This window comes from Lathamus discolor, chromosome 15, assembly GCF_037157495.1.
Source record: "Lathamus discolor isolate bLatDis1 chromosome 15, bLatDis1.hap1, whole genome shotgun sequence".
Classification (NCBI taxonomy): Eukaryota; Metazoa; Chordata; class Aves; order Psittaciformes; family Psittacidae; genus Lathamus; species Lathamus discolor.
Genome location: NC_088898.1, coordinates 1,751,450 through 1,768,626, shown reverse-complemented (window position 1 = coordinate 1,768,626; position 17,177 = coordinate 1,751,450). Strand labels below are relative to the sequence as shown.

The following is a 17,177-nucleotide window of genomic DNA, read 5'->3' as shown; positions in this document are numbered from 1 at the left end:
CAGGAAGGAAGCTGCAAAGCATGGATGTCTATTGCTGGGTGATTTCTGAATTCCTGAGTTCTAAATGCTTAATTCTCTGTTCTAAATGCTATGAAATTGTTAATATTTGAAATGTCAATACAGAGAACTCGGGGAAGAGGCAGAAATCAAAGGTTCTTCTGGTACCAGGCACACCATTTCCCTCTGGGCTTGCAGCCTGCCTGCAAGCTCCGTATGTATTTTCTTACTTTACATAATTTTTCCATCTCTCTCCATCAGCCCAGCTCTTCAAAGGCTTCCTTCTGTTTCCAGCTCTCTTGCTGCTGCTAAATATGCCCTCCTCTCTGCCTTCTAAAACGCTGCTCTTCCCTGAAGCGCCAGTGCTCCAGTTTATCAGAGGAGTCTCCCAAACTGCTGAGGAGATGCTGGGCGAGGAGGCAGGGAGCTGCTGCCAGGTGCTGTTCAGTGGCACTGCCAAGAGTAAATAGGGGAAGCAAGGGGATAAAACGCAGCCAGTTAATTCCTGCCTGTGCCATGCAAGTCATTTTAGTGCCTTCGAGTGCCTGGTGTCTGCTGCGGCACCGGTGGCTATGTGATGGTGTCAGGGAATATCGGTGTTCCCCTGCTCCGGGCTCTCTCCTATGGGTTTCTTCCATTTGCCATGGTGCTGAGCACCCTCCAGAAGCACAGTGGGGCTGCAGCGGCTCCCCAAGCCCACCCTGGTGGGAGATGCAGCAGGGAGGTCTTTGGCAGTGACTCCCTCAAGGTGGATGCGGCTGCAATGGGGGCATTGCCTGCAGCAAACGTGCTCCAGTGGAGAGTCCCAACCGGAGAGAAGGGCTTTGGGAGGGCTGGGGTTTTGGCAGTAACCTCTGAGCCCAGTTACCGCTCCAGCCAGCTGCTGTGACGACAGAAATCCCTGCCGTGTGTGAACTTTGCCTGAAATGCTTTTAATGACAGTTTAATAATAACACTTAGCGCTTGGTACAGAGCTTCTCACCCCTGGAACTGAAACGCTTTCCTGCAGAGGGTAATGACCATTATCCCCCGTGTTCCCCGGGGGGAGGAGGGGGGGGAATAGCTGGATTTTATTTGTGCGAATAATTATAACGAGTGGAATTAATCAACTTTTCCTATGAATAGTGTTGCTTTTTAAAGACAAACGTCAGGAAAGAGTCCTCCATACAAAGGCAATCTCACAGGGGTGTAGATCCATCTGACGGCTTCTCGGGGAACTCGTCAGTGCCTGTGGTGCAAAGGCATTAACCCTGCCAAGGCAGCGTGCAGAGGGAAGAGAAAGCACCGAAAGTAAATGCAAGACAGCACAGTATTGACTTACTGGTGCCCTAGATTGTGGTGAGCAGGCACTGCAGGGAGCTGCTGCTTCCCAGAGCTCAATGTGTGTTGCTCCCTTTGCATTTGCCTCTCCAGCTGCTCAAACCCCCGTTGCTTAGGAATATTATCCCTGTTCCTAAATGTCCTCTGGGGCTTGGTGTGTTCCATGTAGAAACGAAGAAATTCCAGTAAAACAGTTAACATTTCCACTGGAATAATTGTAGTTCCTTAGCTGGAGGACTGAAAGAGGCCGTATCTTCTTAGGAGCTCTGGCAAAATCACTGCGGGTTGGGCTTTTTCCCCCCTCCTTCTCTGCCCTGCTCTACCTCCCCTGTTGCTTCTTGGCCCTCTTCAGACTGCAGGCTTGCAGGGGAAAAAGGGCTATGTTCTGGTGCTGAGCCCAGGGAAACAGAGGCTTGATGGTAATGCGCATGGTGAAGAATAATGCCTCTCTGCGCTGTGACTGCAGGTGGGAGAGTCGCTGAGATGCTTTCTTGTGTTGCTGCCCTGCTGCTTACAGCCCCTCACGGGTTCTGTTTGTGGAGATGCCAAGACATGGGTTCACCTGGAAGAAAACTGAAGCCCTGGGAAATCCTCCCGTTATCTTTGGCAGTCATTGCTGAGGGCCCCTGCTCGCAGGCACTGCAGGGGAGGGGAAGGCAGGAGCCAGGATCCATCAGATACAGAGCACTACAAGAGCTTAAATGCCGGCCACATTTGCAAGCACTTGGCGTTGCAAAGCGCTGCTGTGGACTTGCCTGGCCCTCATGTGGTGCGGAGCAGTGTGCAGGCAGCACCGCGCCGGCTGCTCGCAGGGATCCACGTCTCTCTTATGGGGAGCAGCCTGTGGGAAGCCCCAGGTCACCTGGATGCCCATCTCCGTGGAGAGCAGGTAGGAGTCACCGTCCATCCATCCCCGGATTTCCCCCAGCCTCTTCAGGAAGGGTCTGATCATCCGTATCCTTTAAACCCTGGTTTGCACGGCACAACTCAGCTCTGAGAAAGATCTGTTGGCTCCCCGCAGCAGCTGAGTGCTGAGGTCCTGCTGCCATGCTGGTGGCCATGGGCCAGAGAAGACCTTCCCCTCCAGGCTAATGGAAGGAAAATGGAGATAAGGGTTTTAAATTGACTCTGGATCAATACAAACAGTATTTTCGAAGCACTTTTATTAATAAGTACACACATCCTTGCTGCCCAGAGAGGATTCCCAAGCATCTCCTGTATATTCTAATAACCTCTGCAATCTGAAGCAATCAATGTACTGGTATAGGATTTTTGACTGTAGAAGGAGCTGAACCTCTCTGGGTTGAACCCTCTCATTAACTGCAACTCCACCTGCTGCTCAGTAGACAAAAATATGGGCAGAAGGACCTGTCTTGTTAGGAAAAGAGTAATTTGGGCTGCTCTTGTGCACGTGGAGCGGGCAAGGGGTCTGTGCTCCCACCACATCCCTATGTGGAGGAGCAGCACTGGCACCCCACAGGGATGGACGGGCCAAGTCCTACATGGAAACGGATGGTGGATCATCAGCGTTACTTTCTTTTTGCTTTTTTTTTTTCTTCTTGCAAATCTGTTATTTTAACTGAAACAAATGTCAGAGGGAAAAAATACTCTATTGAGGAAGCAGGAGCTCTGCCTTCTGCGATGTTAACGTCGCATTGGAAAAGAGAACAATTATTAAACAGAAATAGAATGAAATCATTCCATTTCCCCAAAAACACTGCTGTTCCCAGCCAGCTCTGTTGAAGAGAGTGCTTCTAATGGTGCCTGAACAGCACTGCTTTATGCAGCCCGGTGCTAGCCTGGTTGCAGAAGCCTTGCGGAGGAGCGTGGAGTTGTTTTTGCAGGGCTGTGCGTGAGCCTTGGCAACCTCAAAAGCCTTGGCAGCTTCTGAAAAGCTACTTAGCAGAATGCATGGTGACAATGTAGGGCATTCCCCAGCCAGCAAAGGGCAAACTTCCTGAAAAACACTTCCGCAAATGGCTGGGCAAAGAGGTTCATAGCATTTGTCAAGGTATTAGCAGTGCTCCAGGGTTCATTAAGCCATTAATGTCGTGCTATTACAGTTGTTGGGGTCTTGACATAGAAGAAGTGACTGTGGTGGCAATAAAATTGCATGGGACCTCACTCGTCCTTGCAGTTATTAAACGAAGGGAGGTCAGGATTGCCCTGTACAGGCAGCGCAAGCACAAACCAGCCTGATGGGGAGCAATGGAGGGTGCTGATCCCTAGAGCTTGGTGTCAGTCTGGATGGGAAGGTCATTTTCCTAGAGCTGCTCAATGGGTCCATAGGATCCAGGGGTTCACTAGAGAGGGAATAAAGAGCCTAAATGACTTTTGAGCTCAGAGTCCCTTAAATTATCACTGTATTTGTATGACTGTAGCCCCTCCTGTAGAGCAACAGCTCTGCTGTGGGTGGTGAATTGTCTTGTGAGATGCTGATGTGGTTGAGTGCAGATGTTTGCTAGCAAAACGTGCTCTCCTATTCGAATTACCTTTTGTGGTGTTGGAATCATCTTTACATAGTTGATGCCTTTCAGGGTGACTTTTGAAGATTTTGACATCTATTTAACTGTCTGTTCTTGCAGAAGGCTTTGCACACTAACACTTTTGAGTTGTATCTCAACAGAACAGGTTGGTTTGCCAGAATAAGGTGGAAAATCCCAACCCTTTCCTGTTTCATCAACTAGTTATACTGGACTAGGTCGTGCTTTATTAATAGTAAGTTGAATAGGTGCTTAAAGGAGTGTTGGTGTGAAAGGTACCTGGATCAAAGCAGACTATTTAACAATGCAGTTGCAGTGGGTTCAATTAAGACTAATGAAAAATCCGCCTGTTCCTAACTCTTATTTTCAGGAAAATGATTACCACTGCAATTGCTGCTCAGCAATTCCCAGCCGCCTCCAGCCCCCGGCACAGCAGTGGTCTCTGCATAATGCAGACGCTGAAATGAGACATCAGCACTTTGTAATGGGCTCTCCAGCTAAAATTAAGCAGTGATTTCCCAGCTTCCGGTTGGCACTCAGTGAGCTGGGTGAATGCGTCTGGACCACAGAAGTTCTTGTTTGGTCTTTGATGTGACGTTGATTGTGTTTGGTTCATTTTCACTCTGGATTCCCTTGGAGAACACGCAGTACGAACAAGGTGCTCGATGTGGAGCTGGCCCTCCTGCACCATGGGGTGACACGGGAAGTGTGTCGCTGCAGAGCAGGCTCACTGAGCTGTGCTTCACGTTACCTTTACAGCCACGGCTCTTTCGAGGAACGTTCTGTTTCCCAGCAATGAACGGTCAGGATGTACCGAGTGATGCATCGTGCCTGGTGTGTTATTTGAATTTGGGGTAAGCACATAGCAGCCATGAATGGGCATCACCAGCGCAGGGGACCTGCATTAGTCATAGGTGTCTCTTCTTATGGAACAGCCCTTTGCTTTCCGACTTACAGGGGAGCATCTTCATCCATTCAGTGTGATCTTTACCCTTTGCCATCAGTGTCCTGGCTTTCCACCTCCCAGCCAAGAGGACCAGGGAGCTCCTCCCGCATTGCTGATGGCTCAGTGACCCAGGCAGCTCCAAGCTGCCTTTGCTCCAAGTTCCTGCTTTACTCCTTCTCCTTCACCTGCTTTTAGTGGCACAGCAGGGCTCAATCACTGCCCAGGAGGTGGCTTGGGAGGAGAGATGCTGCTGGGGCTGTGGGTCTTTGGGTGACCCTGCATTGGATTGCTCCCCTCTCCTGGTTTTCCTCTGCTGGTTTGTGTTTAAATGCTGAACAGAAAAGGCTTCTTCATGTAGAGGTTCCGGCAGGTGGGAACTGTGTTTCTCAAGGGGTTCTTTGATGTGGTTTTTGTCACCTTCTCTACAGCTAAAGTGTGACAGAGGAGTATTCATTTTCTGTTAAGATTCCCCGGGTATTTCCCTAGAAGTGCTGCTGCTTGATGGCCTTAATGCTGAGAGTACGATTTTCATATCTGATCTTTTCATATCGAATGTCGATCCTGAAATCGAAGTTCTTCTGGAATGAGGAATACAATGCAGGGTAGGATTTCCAGATAGACCCCTAAAAGAGAGACCCGATTGCCCCAGTCTCAGTGGCTCCTGTTTTGCAGGAGGATTTGTCAGGCCCTGAGCTGGGCACAGTCCAATCCAGAGGGTTAATAACAGCAGTAATCACATTTGGGGCTTGAAAACAGCACCCCGAAGTGAACAGATATAGAGCAATAGGTTGAAGATGAAGACGAAGCAATCCATGAAGCAGAAAGGAATGACTCTCTTAGTAAACGAATGCATTGAGCTAATGAATCATTTTGAGACAAAAGGAGAAATTAAATGTATGCTGAAAGCTGGCATGTTAGTAAATGGGCTGTGGGTTTTTATCCATTTTGTATTTCAAAATGCTGAGATAAAGTATATCTTACGGTGAAATCCCATTAAGAAATAATGCTCTGAGCAGGGAAACAAGGATTTTGTTAACAGGAAACAGGGACTTGATTTCTCTTCCAGGAGCAGCCAGGGACTGATTGCCTTCGTGCCAAGGGGCAAGTCATGGTTAGGTACTGATCTTAGGAGGAAGAACAGCATTGGCGTGTCATGGGGTGGTACTGGCATGTCATGGGGTGGTACTGGCATGTCATGGGGTGGTATTGGCATGTCATGGGGTGGTATTGGCATGTCATGGGGTGATTTTGGCATGTCATGGGGTACTATTGGCATGCCATTGGGTGGTATTGGCATGTCATGGGGTGCTGTGCATGCTGCAGCAGCCCTCATGATCCCCTTGAAGATGCTGGTTGTTGAAGGCTGCCATCAAGCACGAGCAGGAGCAGGTAGAGACTAGTGCCATCCCCAAAAGAGGGCAGGATGCTCGGCCACCCTTTTGCAGTCCCACCTGCACACTGGGACCCTCACAGGTCTATCCCTTGTGCAGGACTCCCCTGGCCACTGTGAATCCTCTTTTCTGCCTGACATCTTAAGGACCCAATGCAAGCACACTCAAGGAGCAGCAGGTTTTGTTCTCACCCGAAGAGGGAACACCCGGCTGTTCTGGGACACGGTGCGTGCCCCTCTCTGGGCACTGTTTAGCCTGGCCAGGGGAGCAGTGATTGAGCCCCGGGGCCGCTCGGAGGGAAGCAGCAGCAAGTTGTTCTTTGCTCAGTTCGCAGCGGGTGCGTTTAGGAGGGGACCTTGCTCTGCTGCTTTGTGTCTGCGAGCCAAGCGTGCTGAGTCTCTTCCCTGGCATGCAGTCCACGCACCGCTCTTCACACACAGGGATAAGATAAAATAGCTTCCTCCCCCTCACGTTGCTACTTAAAACCAGGGATGGGGAAAAAATAATCCCTCAGCCCCTGCCCTGCTCGCGGCGATAAGAGCAATGCAATCCTCTTTTTAAAGGAGGCAGCCAAGGCAATTACGTTATTCAATAAACAGCCATTTCAGGGCTCTCTGCATTGTGGATGTCTTGGTCCTTTTGCACCAAATCCGGTGCGGCAGCAAGGCCAGAGAGTTTGCCTCGACTCCCCTCACCACCAAAATAAATGCACAGGGCAGGATTGTTCCACTGAGCAGCCGTGATTGGGGAGAGAGGAGAAGGAAGGAGATGGTACGTGCCGACAGCTCTGAACTGATTGCGGTGAGGATTGCTATGTATGAGAGAGTTCAGGGGGGAAAGAGGAGGAAGTCACAGAGGCAGCCAGAGCTCGCAGGATGGCAAGAGCCAAGCTGAAGAATTCCCCCTCTGAGAGCAATTCCCATGTGAAAACTGTCCCACCAGCGACGACAGAAGATGTCCATGGGGTGAGCCCCTTGTTGCCGGCTCGAAGGATGGGATCCATGGGGAGTGATGTCGGACAAAGGTATTGCAGGACTGCAGTGGTGCGTGGGGCTTTGTGGGTGGGGGAGGCAGCACCTTTTATCTTTTAAATGAGAGGGAGAGGATTAGTGCCACCATGGGCTGGAGGGGCGGTGGGTCAGATCCTCCTGGTAGCAGTGTTAAAGAGCCACAGCAGCTCCAAAGTTGCATTATGAAATAGGTGGCTGGAGCAGGAGAAAGCCAGTACCTTTAAATTGTTTATAAGTGCTTCTTGGCTTTTTGTATGCCCAAAGCATGTCTGAATGGCAGCCCGGGGACTGTGGGGCTGCCACACCACACTGTTAACTTGCACTGCACCTTATCTGTGCAGGATGACTGAAGCTTATTTACACTGCTAACGCCACTGTACACGAGCACCATGTTTGCACGGCAGAAGAGATGCCTGGTCCCCCATCTGAGGAATTATTTATTTGTAACCGCACAAAAAATAGAAGCTGCCACCCAGAATGGTGCAGCCTCTGCCTGCAAGCACACAGCTGATGTGTACGGGAAGAAACGAGCTGGTTTTCAGGAGGATGAAAATGCTGTACATTGCACTTGGATTGCAGTGTTTCAGAAGATGACAAATCCCCTAGTTGTGATGAGGATGTATATATGTCACTAATTCGGTTCTTGTTCTCTTCATTCCATTTTCTGTTTTCTCCCCCCCCCCACCCCTCCATCTATTCTGCCTTTCCACCCTTCTGTGCTGTCTTCCTTCTTGGCAAAAACTGCCTCCCCTGTGATTGTGTACTGTATATCTTCCAGGATGTAAGCTGGAGCTGTTTCTAGCTCTGGTTTCCAGTGCAAATGAGCACTGTAGGAAAGCTTCTGCTCACGGTGAATTCTACTCATTTGGCTTCACATTGGAAGGAATTAACGCCCCAGCTTCACTATCTTGGTGTCATCTCACTGGTGGGATGGGGGGAAGATGGCAACAAGCCAGGATTAGTGGTGTGGTCCCCACTGGGGAAGCCAAGGAGGGAGCTATGTGTTGCAGGAGCATTGGCCCCTGTGCCAGGTACGTGCTTTACTCTCCAGGTCTGGGAGGCAGAGTCCTGGTGTACTTGCAGAGCAGGAGTGCATGATGTCTTGGTCTGGTGTGGGGGGTGTCAGCTCTCCAGATGGCACTGATGCTGGTTCTCTGGTGAGCAGACACTTGGATCCTGCGTGTCATTGCCTTCTGACTTCGTGAGGCAAAGGCTCACGCGTGTGGAAAGCTGCAAATGGGCATCGTGTGGGTGCGTTGGAACTAAATCCCCAAAGCTTCTGTGGTCTTAGCAGGTTTTGACAAGGTATCTGAATCTTCTACCGGTGTTGGTCAGGCTCCTTGTGCACTGGTTTCGTGTCTTGCTTTCATTGCTTCAAAAAGACATCAAAGATGGACTTGTCCTGGGGGTACCTCTGTCTCTGAAGGCATGTCCTAAATAGTACTGTTGGCAAAGCCTTTGCTTCCCCTCTGCGCCCTTTCAGGTACTGTTGATGTACTCCCCTTAACAGTGCCAGTGCTCAAATACAGATGCACTGGGGCTAGAAAGATTCATACTTGCAGCTGGGAGACTCTTCTGAACTCATCCCAACCACCGCTAATCAGCTGTGGTTAGACATGTAAGAGGGGCTGAGTGGGTTCCTGCCCAGGGAGCCAAACCTTCATCCCAGGGCTGACCCTCCTTACCTCTTGGTGGAGGGCATGGCACAAAGGAGGGATGCTGCAAGGCATCATTGGATTGGGGAGGGCAGGGGACAGCGATTCCAAGAGTCACATAGCTGCAGTGTTTCAGTGGACTCTCGTCAGCATGCCAAGTGTGCAGAGCACACCAGGGTGCCTCTGGGCTTCATAAAATAACCCAATTCCCTGGGTTTCACTGGAGTCTCAAGTGTTTTGCTGCAGTCTGGGAGGTAGAGGAGTTGATGAAACACTTTTACACTGCTCTGGCAGTGGGCAGAGGCACTGGCAGTGTCTGAATTCCCGACTGCCAGGCTTTCCTCGTGCTCCGTGCGCCGCTTCCCAACAATTGACTTGGCAATTAAGACTAAGATTTGTGCACTTCTCTTTCACTGCACATGCAAGCAACAAAGGCAGGAAGATTGCTTAGGAAATGATGAATAGTGCTTGAGATGCTTCGTCTCCTCCAAAGCCAGACACAAGTGACGTTATCGAGTTAGCAGCAACAATTGTCACTGGGAGTTGGGAGTGAAATTGCCAGGTGATGGTGGAAGAAGATGCTGTGATACAGGATGTTCTCAGGGATGCAAATGAATTCTCTCGATGACTGAAGCCAGTGAAGTTTATTCTCACTTACTTTATTTATCTCCCTACTCTGCTTCTTAGTCATTGCAGCATCTTAAAGTTTTTAGGGGTTCTCAGTCAAAACAGAAGGAAAGGAATTGAATTCTCTGAAGAGAAACCACTTCACAGCCATGTATTATTCCTCTTTTGGAGGCAAAAAAAGGGGAGTTCAGGGCTGGCCCTGGCGGCACTTTCCTGCGGGTAGAGAGCTGTGGGGTGGGACCAGCCCTGTCTGTTCACGTAGATTTGGCTCCCATTGAAGATGCTTGGAGCTACTTCTGTACATCAGGGGCTGCTCTGAGAAGGGGATGCAACCAGAGCAGCATCCCGGGGAGGGCAGGCTCTACCATCAGACCTCCTGCCTGGGTACCAAAACTGCCCTGGCACACAGCAATCATGGGGCTGGAGCAAACCGTGAAAGGTTGAGTCTTTCCCTTATGGGCTCTTCCTGAAGCAGGCTGGTCCCATAGGGCTTGTGCTGGGTGGGGGAATTTGATAGGGAACAGACTCACAGAACAGCCAAGTGCTGTGCTGGGCTCTCCATCAGGCGGCTCTGTGCTTGGGAGGAAGCTGCTGGCAGGCATGAGCACATGTAAATATGTGTTTGGATCCCGTTTCGTGGGGGGTGATCTCTCTGTAATGCAGGAGATGTGGGTTTAAAAGCACAAACATTTTTACAAGATAATTGTGTCCTGTTTATGCAGCTCTGCTGGAAGTGGAGGAAACCGTGTCCACTGCCTGCGCTGGGGCACACTGATGCTCTGAAGGGACCGCAAACAGTGTGTGTTGCAATGTATGTTGAAGCAATGCCCTAGACCCTAGGAGGGCCAGGGGCTGGCAGTGCTGTGTGTCCCCTCTCTGCCCCATGTTTCACCCTTGATTCTGAGTCGCGTTTGCTGAGTTCCGATGGCCAAAACCTGAACTGTGAGGTTTGGGGTAGGAAATGAGCATTGCAAAAGAGCTGAGGTTGGAGAGGGCCTCGGGAGGGCTCTGGTCCAACCCCAGAGCTGGACTAACTTTAAAGCTGGCTCAGCTGGCTCAGCTGGCTCGGGACCAGCCCTTCTGAGGTTTGAGCATCTCCCAGGCTGGAGATGTGGCAGCTTCTCTGGGTGCCTGCTTCAGGGCTTGATCACTCTTAGGATGAATGATTGTTCCCTTCATCTTGTACCTGTTTTCCTTTTACTGTTCCCTCTTGTCCTTCTGCATGCATCCGAGGGGAGGCTGACTACACCTCACCCGTCAGGTAGCCAAGGGCAGCAATTAATCCCTTCCTTTCTCTCCTTCCTGCCGCACATTCCCACCTCCCGCAGCCTTGCCTCGTCTCTTGGGTTGAGGTGTTTTTGGCAGGAATAAATGGGACTTTGCTTCAGCTGTGTTACAGCCAAACAAGGTGCCTGGAGCCTCTCGGTGACAAATAGCAGCACTCTGCTGGGGCGAGCTTAATGCAATGTTTCTTGGAAGTAAAACACTTGAGGGAGTGAGGAATCACCCAAATGTGTCTGAAAATGCAGTTTCTGGTGATGATTGTTCCCCCAGAAGGCAGCCAAGGTCTTGCTAAATGTGCTCTCATCACCCGACACCCACACACAAGCAGCGGAAAGGTCCAGTGTGGCCATTGAAACCATTATAACCAGTCTGGCCTTGCAGGCAGGTTTCCCAGTGATGGTCTCCGCAGCAGCAAGTGCCCGGGTGCAATTCTCCTCGCTGTTGAACCGTTGCTATGCTGTGCTGCTGAATCCTCACCCGGGGGGGACAATCAGCAGCCAACTTCTTTTTTCTCCTTATCCTTTCTTTAGCAGAAGCTTTCTCCATCAAAGAGCTCTAGGAGATGCCTCTGTTTGCAGCGAGCATCATAAGCTGCTTTGCCACTTCAGCTTTCCGTGAGGTGCTTTCGGGCAGGAGAAACACTGCGGCACGGACTTCCCCTGCGCCTGCCAGCACACGCGGTCGGTCCAGCCTCTATTCTTCTTCTGCTGCTCTTGGCTGCCTGCGGAGGGTCTATAGCAGAGGTGCTGACACCTGGGGGTATTGGTTTGGTTATGGGAGGATCTCTGTCTGTGGCAGAGCTCGCTCCTGCACCTCTCTGTGCCGGGACCGTCTGTGTCAGGGTGTGAAGGCATCGCTGCCGTGTGTCCCTGGGGCAGGCAGGAACCAGCATCACTGCAGGCAGGGTCCCTGCCTCAGCCTTCATGGACAAGACTTGCAAGAGAGCCCAGAGGGTTTCACTTACGAAGTGCTTTGGTGTTGATCCACTTTCCCTCAGCCTGGGCTGGGAGCCCCTCACAGGGATGTGTTTCTGGTGATGGGAATCTCTGTATGGAGAGCGTTGAATCCACATCAGGGTTCACTGTGCGGCTGTTTGCTGACAGGGTGTTGATGCTCTGTGGTGGTTGCCCAGGCTGGAAGGTGGCATCTCTGAGCCTTTCACCAGCAGTAACCGAACTGTGGGCTGCCCTTAGAGCTGGGATCCAGCACCCAGCCTGCTGCAGGTCCGTGCCCAGCATCCCCATTGGAAGGTGCTTATTGAGCATTGCCTGTTCTTGCAGTCTTGGGTGTAATTTCCTTGGGTTGTTCTTCCAGTCACCGCTGTACAGCTCAAAGAGAGGGAGGTGTCACTGCTCACACACCTTTTAACATGGGTATTTCTTTCGCAAGTAGCAGTGAGTGCTGCTGTGTGATGCTGGGCATGTTTCCAGTGTAGGACCACTGCAGAAACCAGGCAGGGTGCTCAACTGCTGCATCCGTTATAAGGGCAATATGCAAGTGCCCTGCTTGATCCTGATGAACAGGAAATGATCCCAGATGCCGGCTGCCAGCACAGCAAGCTGACAGCAGGAGTCCTTTGCACTAAACAGAGCCCTTCATAAACACAGCCAACGCTTCCATCCCAGGCTGCAGCATCGGGGCTTGAGCCCGGCTGTCGCTTGTGCTTGTCCTGGATCTGTGCTGGACCCCTGAGCTCTGCTCATGCTCCCTGTTTTGTACCCACTCTGCACAGGAACAAGACCCACATCAGCGTGTCCCACCCAGGGCTCAGCTCTGAGCTCCCTCCTGCAGGTTTTGGATGCATTTCAGTGGCTGGTCCCGTATGTGTGGTCCCCATCCCTCAAATCCCTGTCCCCAGGCACCCTTTGGCAGAACGTGTTTGCATCCCCAAGCTGGCAGCACCGTAGCAGCCTCCTGAGGGGAACAGGCTGAGTTTTGGAAGCCTGAAGGCTCCTCCCACGGCTGCTGGGGAGATGCCAGCACCGCTGAAAATCTCAGTGCCCTATATAGGTGCTGATATGCAGACGAAGCACCTAAGCTAAGGATTCCGGCACTCAAAACACAGATTTGGGCTTTTGCTCTATTTTAGGTCGCTCATTTCCATCAGGTCCCATCAGGCCATGGGGATTAGCCCCTTCCTCCTCCCCTGATGAAGGCTTTCCTGTTGTGATAAGAGCAGGATGCTGCCACCAGCATTGGGTGATGCGGGACTGTGGCACAGGGGGGTCTTGCAGCCCTATCTCCAAGCTCATGCTTCCCCTGCAAGGCTCAGGACCGCAGGGACTCACTGAGCTCATTAAGAAAGGCAGGGAGATGTCTTAGAGCAGGCTCAGCATCTGCAGGGCCTTTCTGCCCAGGAGCCCTGTGCCCAGCCTTGGCAGCACCTACTCCTCTGGGAAAGCCAAAACTTGCTGGAAGGTAATTGCCGGCAGCGTCGGGAGCTGCCGGGCATTGGGCTGTGCGTCTGCTGCAGCGGGAAGTGCTGGGGTTTGGCACCGTTCCTTGTTTGTTTCTAAACTTTATATCCGTTGTGATGTAGATTTTGCAGAGGAATGCCAAGGAAAACCGCCTCTGTGATTCACATCACCTTGATGTGCTGCCTGCTGGGGAGGAGGCAGCGGCGCTCACGCTGCCTGCACGCTGCCTGCCTGCACGGCATCGCCGGTGCCAGTGGTGGGAGGGTTTGTTCGTGTGGCACTTCTTCAGCTTCAGTGTGTGCTGGAGTAATCAGGGGCTTTTATGGGCTTCCTCCAGACTGGGGGTGCTTGGAGCTGGAGTCCCATCCCCGGGGTCATCCCTGCTCCATGCAGGGAGATGGGCAGCCTCGTGTCTGCGAGCAGGACGCGTGCATCTTCGTCTCCCTTTCCCCTTCCTCTTGCTCGTTCCTCCTCTCCCCCTCTTTGCTTTCTTTTTTCATCTCCTCCCATCTGTCCTTCTCACATCAGGCTATTTTTGGGGGATGAGTTTCTCACTGTCAGTATGGTAGGAACCGTGGTGCATCTCCTGTCTTAGAGGATGAACACTGCTTTGGGTACCCTTCCCAAGCAATTACATTGCTCAGTTCAGTTTAACCCCCTGCCTTGCCCCTCTCTTAGAGGTGTTTTGAGACTGGAGCCTAAAGGGCACTTAGTTTGAGGGCTTTATCCTCTGGGATGCAGGAGAGAGCCATCAGGTCTAGTGCCCTTTAGCCCCGGGTCTCAAAATGCCTCTAAGACTTGCAAGTGGTCCTTAAGCAGCCTGAAGCCAAGTGTGGTGTTGGGCAGGTCATTACTTGTGCCTTTGTAACTCCCAGGGGCTTTTAGTGAAGGGTTATTTGTTTTCTTGGCTTGGAAACGATGGCTGTAAATTGAATGGGAAATGCAGGACCAGATGTGAATTTTTAATAGCTTTCATTTGCCAAAATACCTCCCAGAAAAGTCAGGAGAGAGCAGTGAGGGCGCGGAGCTGGCAGGGAGTTCACTGGGAGGGAGCAGATCTCCGCGAGCTCCGCTTGAGCTGCTGCTGTGCTTTGCTGCTCTCTTCTCCGTCTGAGCATCTTGGAGCAATTGAAACACCCAGAGAAGCTGTGGCTGCCCCATCCCTGGCAGTGCTCAAGGCCAGGTTGGACACAGGGGCTTGGAGCAAGCTGCTCCAGTGGAAGGGGTCCCTGCCCGTGGCAGGGGTTGGGACTGGATGAGCTTAAAGGACCCTTCCAAGCCAAACCATTCTGTGAGCCACAGGGACAGTGTTTAACCTCAGATTATCTGCCTGAGGCAGATGAGGTAAATGCCACCCAGATCCCACAGCACCCTGGTACAGCTGGGGTGCCAGCCAGGAGCTCAGTGTCATGGTTTAATGGTTAGAGGTCCACATGCAGCACTTCTCTCCCAGACTGTGGACTTTGGAGAGGAGCTAAGGTCGGGCTCGGTGCCTCTGATGTAGTTATCTTCCATGGGAGGAATGAGATGAGTTGGGGTTTGTCTGCACAGCGATGCTCAGGGAGGCAGATGCGGATGAAATAAGAAAGTGAATTTTAAGTAGATTATCTCAAACGTGTTAAAAGCCAGCGTAACCTTTGTGGCTCGGTTAAATAGCTTTAATTCTGTGTATTGTAAATCTGCTCTTTCCTTCCAAGGGAGACTGTGCACAAAAGGGTTCGTGCCATTGTGCTAATCCCCTCTAGCAGGAAACCTGGAGTAACTGCCAGGTAAGTGACACTGCAGACAAGTGCACAAAGGCTGGGGTGGAGCTGATGAGGAGCAGTGAAGGGAGGATGCTTGCGCAGCCCCTCTGGAGCTGGGTTGGCAGCGCTGCTCAGGCTCGCACTTCTATAAAGTTTTTGTTACCAGGAAAGAGCTGTTTTTCAGGTGAGATTTGGGGTGGTTTTTAGTTTTCTTCAAGAAAAATGTCTTACTTTCTCAGCAATTAGACTGTTTATGAGCATTTGGGTGCCTGGTGGGGAGAAGGAGAGGTTTCAGTGCAGCATCTCTGGCTTGCTTCTTCCCCTTCTGATCAGTTCATTCATTTGGAAGCCAAGAGCACCTTTTTATCCCACGTGCTTTAACCATCGCGCAGAGTGGCCAGTGCCACTGTTGGTGAGGTTTATGGTCTGTCCGTCGCTTTGGAGTCCCTTTTATTCATGGTGCCTTTTTGTGAGTGAGGTGTTTACTCCCATTGTGACTGCGTGATTACACGTGCCCTTGCTGTTTGGATTTCAGGAGTGTTCTTCTACCTTGAGGAGCTGCAGCCAAAATAGGCCCGTGTTTGTGCACTGTTCCTGGCTGCCAGCTGGCAGTGTATTAGGAGAAAATCAAATAATTTGCTGTTTCTTTCCCATAGACACCTCTGCAAGGCACAAAAAGCTCCTGTGCAAAATGAAACAGGAGCGGAGGGGCTGGAGCAGCCCCTGCTGCTAATGTGTGATAATCCAATTTGGCAGGAGGGAGGCTGAGCTGGCGAGCTCCTTCCCAGGGCTGCGCTTGCCTCTGGTTTGCAGCTGGAAGAAGCCTGGGTTCTTTGTCATCAATAAATGCCAGGGCTGCTCTGGGGGATGATGGACCCACCGGGGCTTGTTGTCACTGGGATGGTGGCACAGAGACCACTGCGGTATGAGCTGCCTCACTGCTCCGGGATGGGTGCACAAGCAAGAGAACAGTCAGCAGGCCGGGGGGGGGGTGGGGGTTGGTGGAAGTGGTTGGAGGACTCAACCTCCTTTGTAAAAACTAGGTTTTATTAATAAACCTAGTTTGAGCTTTTTTCCCATACATTAAGGCCCGGTTGGACACAGGGGCTTGGAGCAACCTGCTCTAGTGGAAGGTGTCCCTGCCCGTGGCACGGGGTTGAACTAGATGGTGTTTAGATTCCCTTCCAACCCAAACCATTCCGTGACTCTATGAAGATGGGAGGTCGATGGCTTTCTTTTTGCAAGTGGATTATTTGTGGGCAAGGCTGGGTGAGCAGCACCAGGGGTGCTGGGCTGCTTGAGGGAGCACTTTGGCTCCTTGGTGGCGGAGAAGCCTCTTGGGCTGCATCGGAGCCTCTTGTCTGGACAGAAGCACCTCCTCACCCCACACCGGCTCCCTTGGCTCCCTGCCTCAAGGCCCCAGCATCTCTCCCAAATTAAGCATCATCTCCCACGGGTCTCCTGGGTCTGATGCTGGGGGGAACCTGCTGATGGTGTCCCCTGGGATGGCGGCTCCATAGGCACAGGCTGTGCTCTCTGCAGGCATTTCAGCTCCGGGGTGATGAGCTCCTCCCCGCAGCCTTCTCAGATAATAGAAGAAGAGTAGTAGCAAAGTAAATCATGTCACGGGGAGGCTGCTATGTGTGCCTTACAGCTGAGGGATGAATTAGCTTTCCTTTGGACTCGTGTTTTAATTGAAATGTGAATTTATTGCTTTTATTTAGCTTGAGCTATGCTGGAGCACTGTGGACTCGCAAAGCACAAAGGAAAATAAAAGACAAAGCCTTCCTGTGCTGCAGCTGACCCCTGTGCTTTGATTATATGTCTCATTTACCCTGACTCATGTTAAATAAGGACAGGACAGAGCGCAGCGCTGCTGGGCACTGGGAGGCAGGGATGGGCTCAGGACTGGGGCAGTCCCAGCTAACACCAGCAGTGATGGGGACCACGGTCACCGATGGGGATGGATGTGTCTTGAAGAGAGCATCATTTGTGCAAGCAGATATTTTTCCTTTGCAGCTGCAATTGCTTTGTTTCATAGCACTGTGCTGCTGTGTGTCTGTGTGCCTGTGGGATGTACAGTACACGAGCACAACCCCTTCCCCTCCCACTGCTCTTGTATATCTCTGTGTTCTTCTTCCTCCCCCTGCTGTGACCCCCCGTGTTACCCTCATCATTCCTTTCTATTCTCTTATTTCGTTATCCCTTCTCTGGTGATCACCCGTGTCTGTAGAACCAGCTCTGTGAAGGTGTGCGTAGGAGAAACACAATGTTAGGTTCCTAAAAACACCCCAGCCAGCAT

At 51.5% G+C, this 17,177-nt stretch overlaps 1 protein-coding gene across 11 annotated transcripts in view; it reads left to right on the top strand.

The window, feature by feature from the left end:
• Window positions 1–17,177, top strand: part of KCNT1 (potassium sodium-activated channel subfamily T member 1) — a 76,984-nt gene that overhangs the window by 28,391 nt on the left and 31,416 nt on the right. The window contains exon 1 of one of the 11 annotated variants that reach the window (XM_065695492.1): window positions 6,985–7,161. The exons of the other annotated variants lie outside the window; for them this stretch is intronic. Coding sequence (XP_065551564.1) covers window positions 7,013–7,161 — 149 coding nt within the window. The 5' untranslated portion in view covers window positions 6,985–7,012. Of the gene's footprint in view, window positions 1–6,984; window positions 7,162–17,177 lie in introns of those variants that run through there. 11 annotated transcript variants of the gene reach the window in all.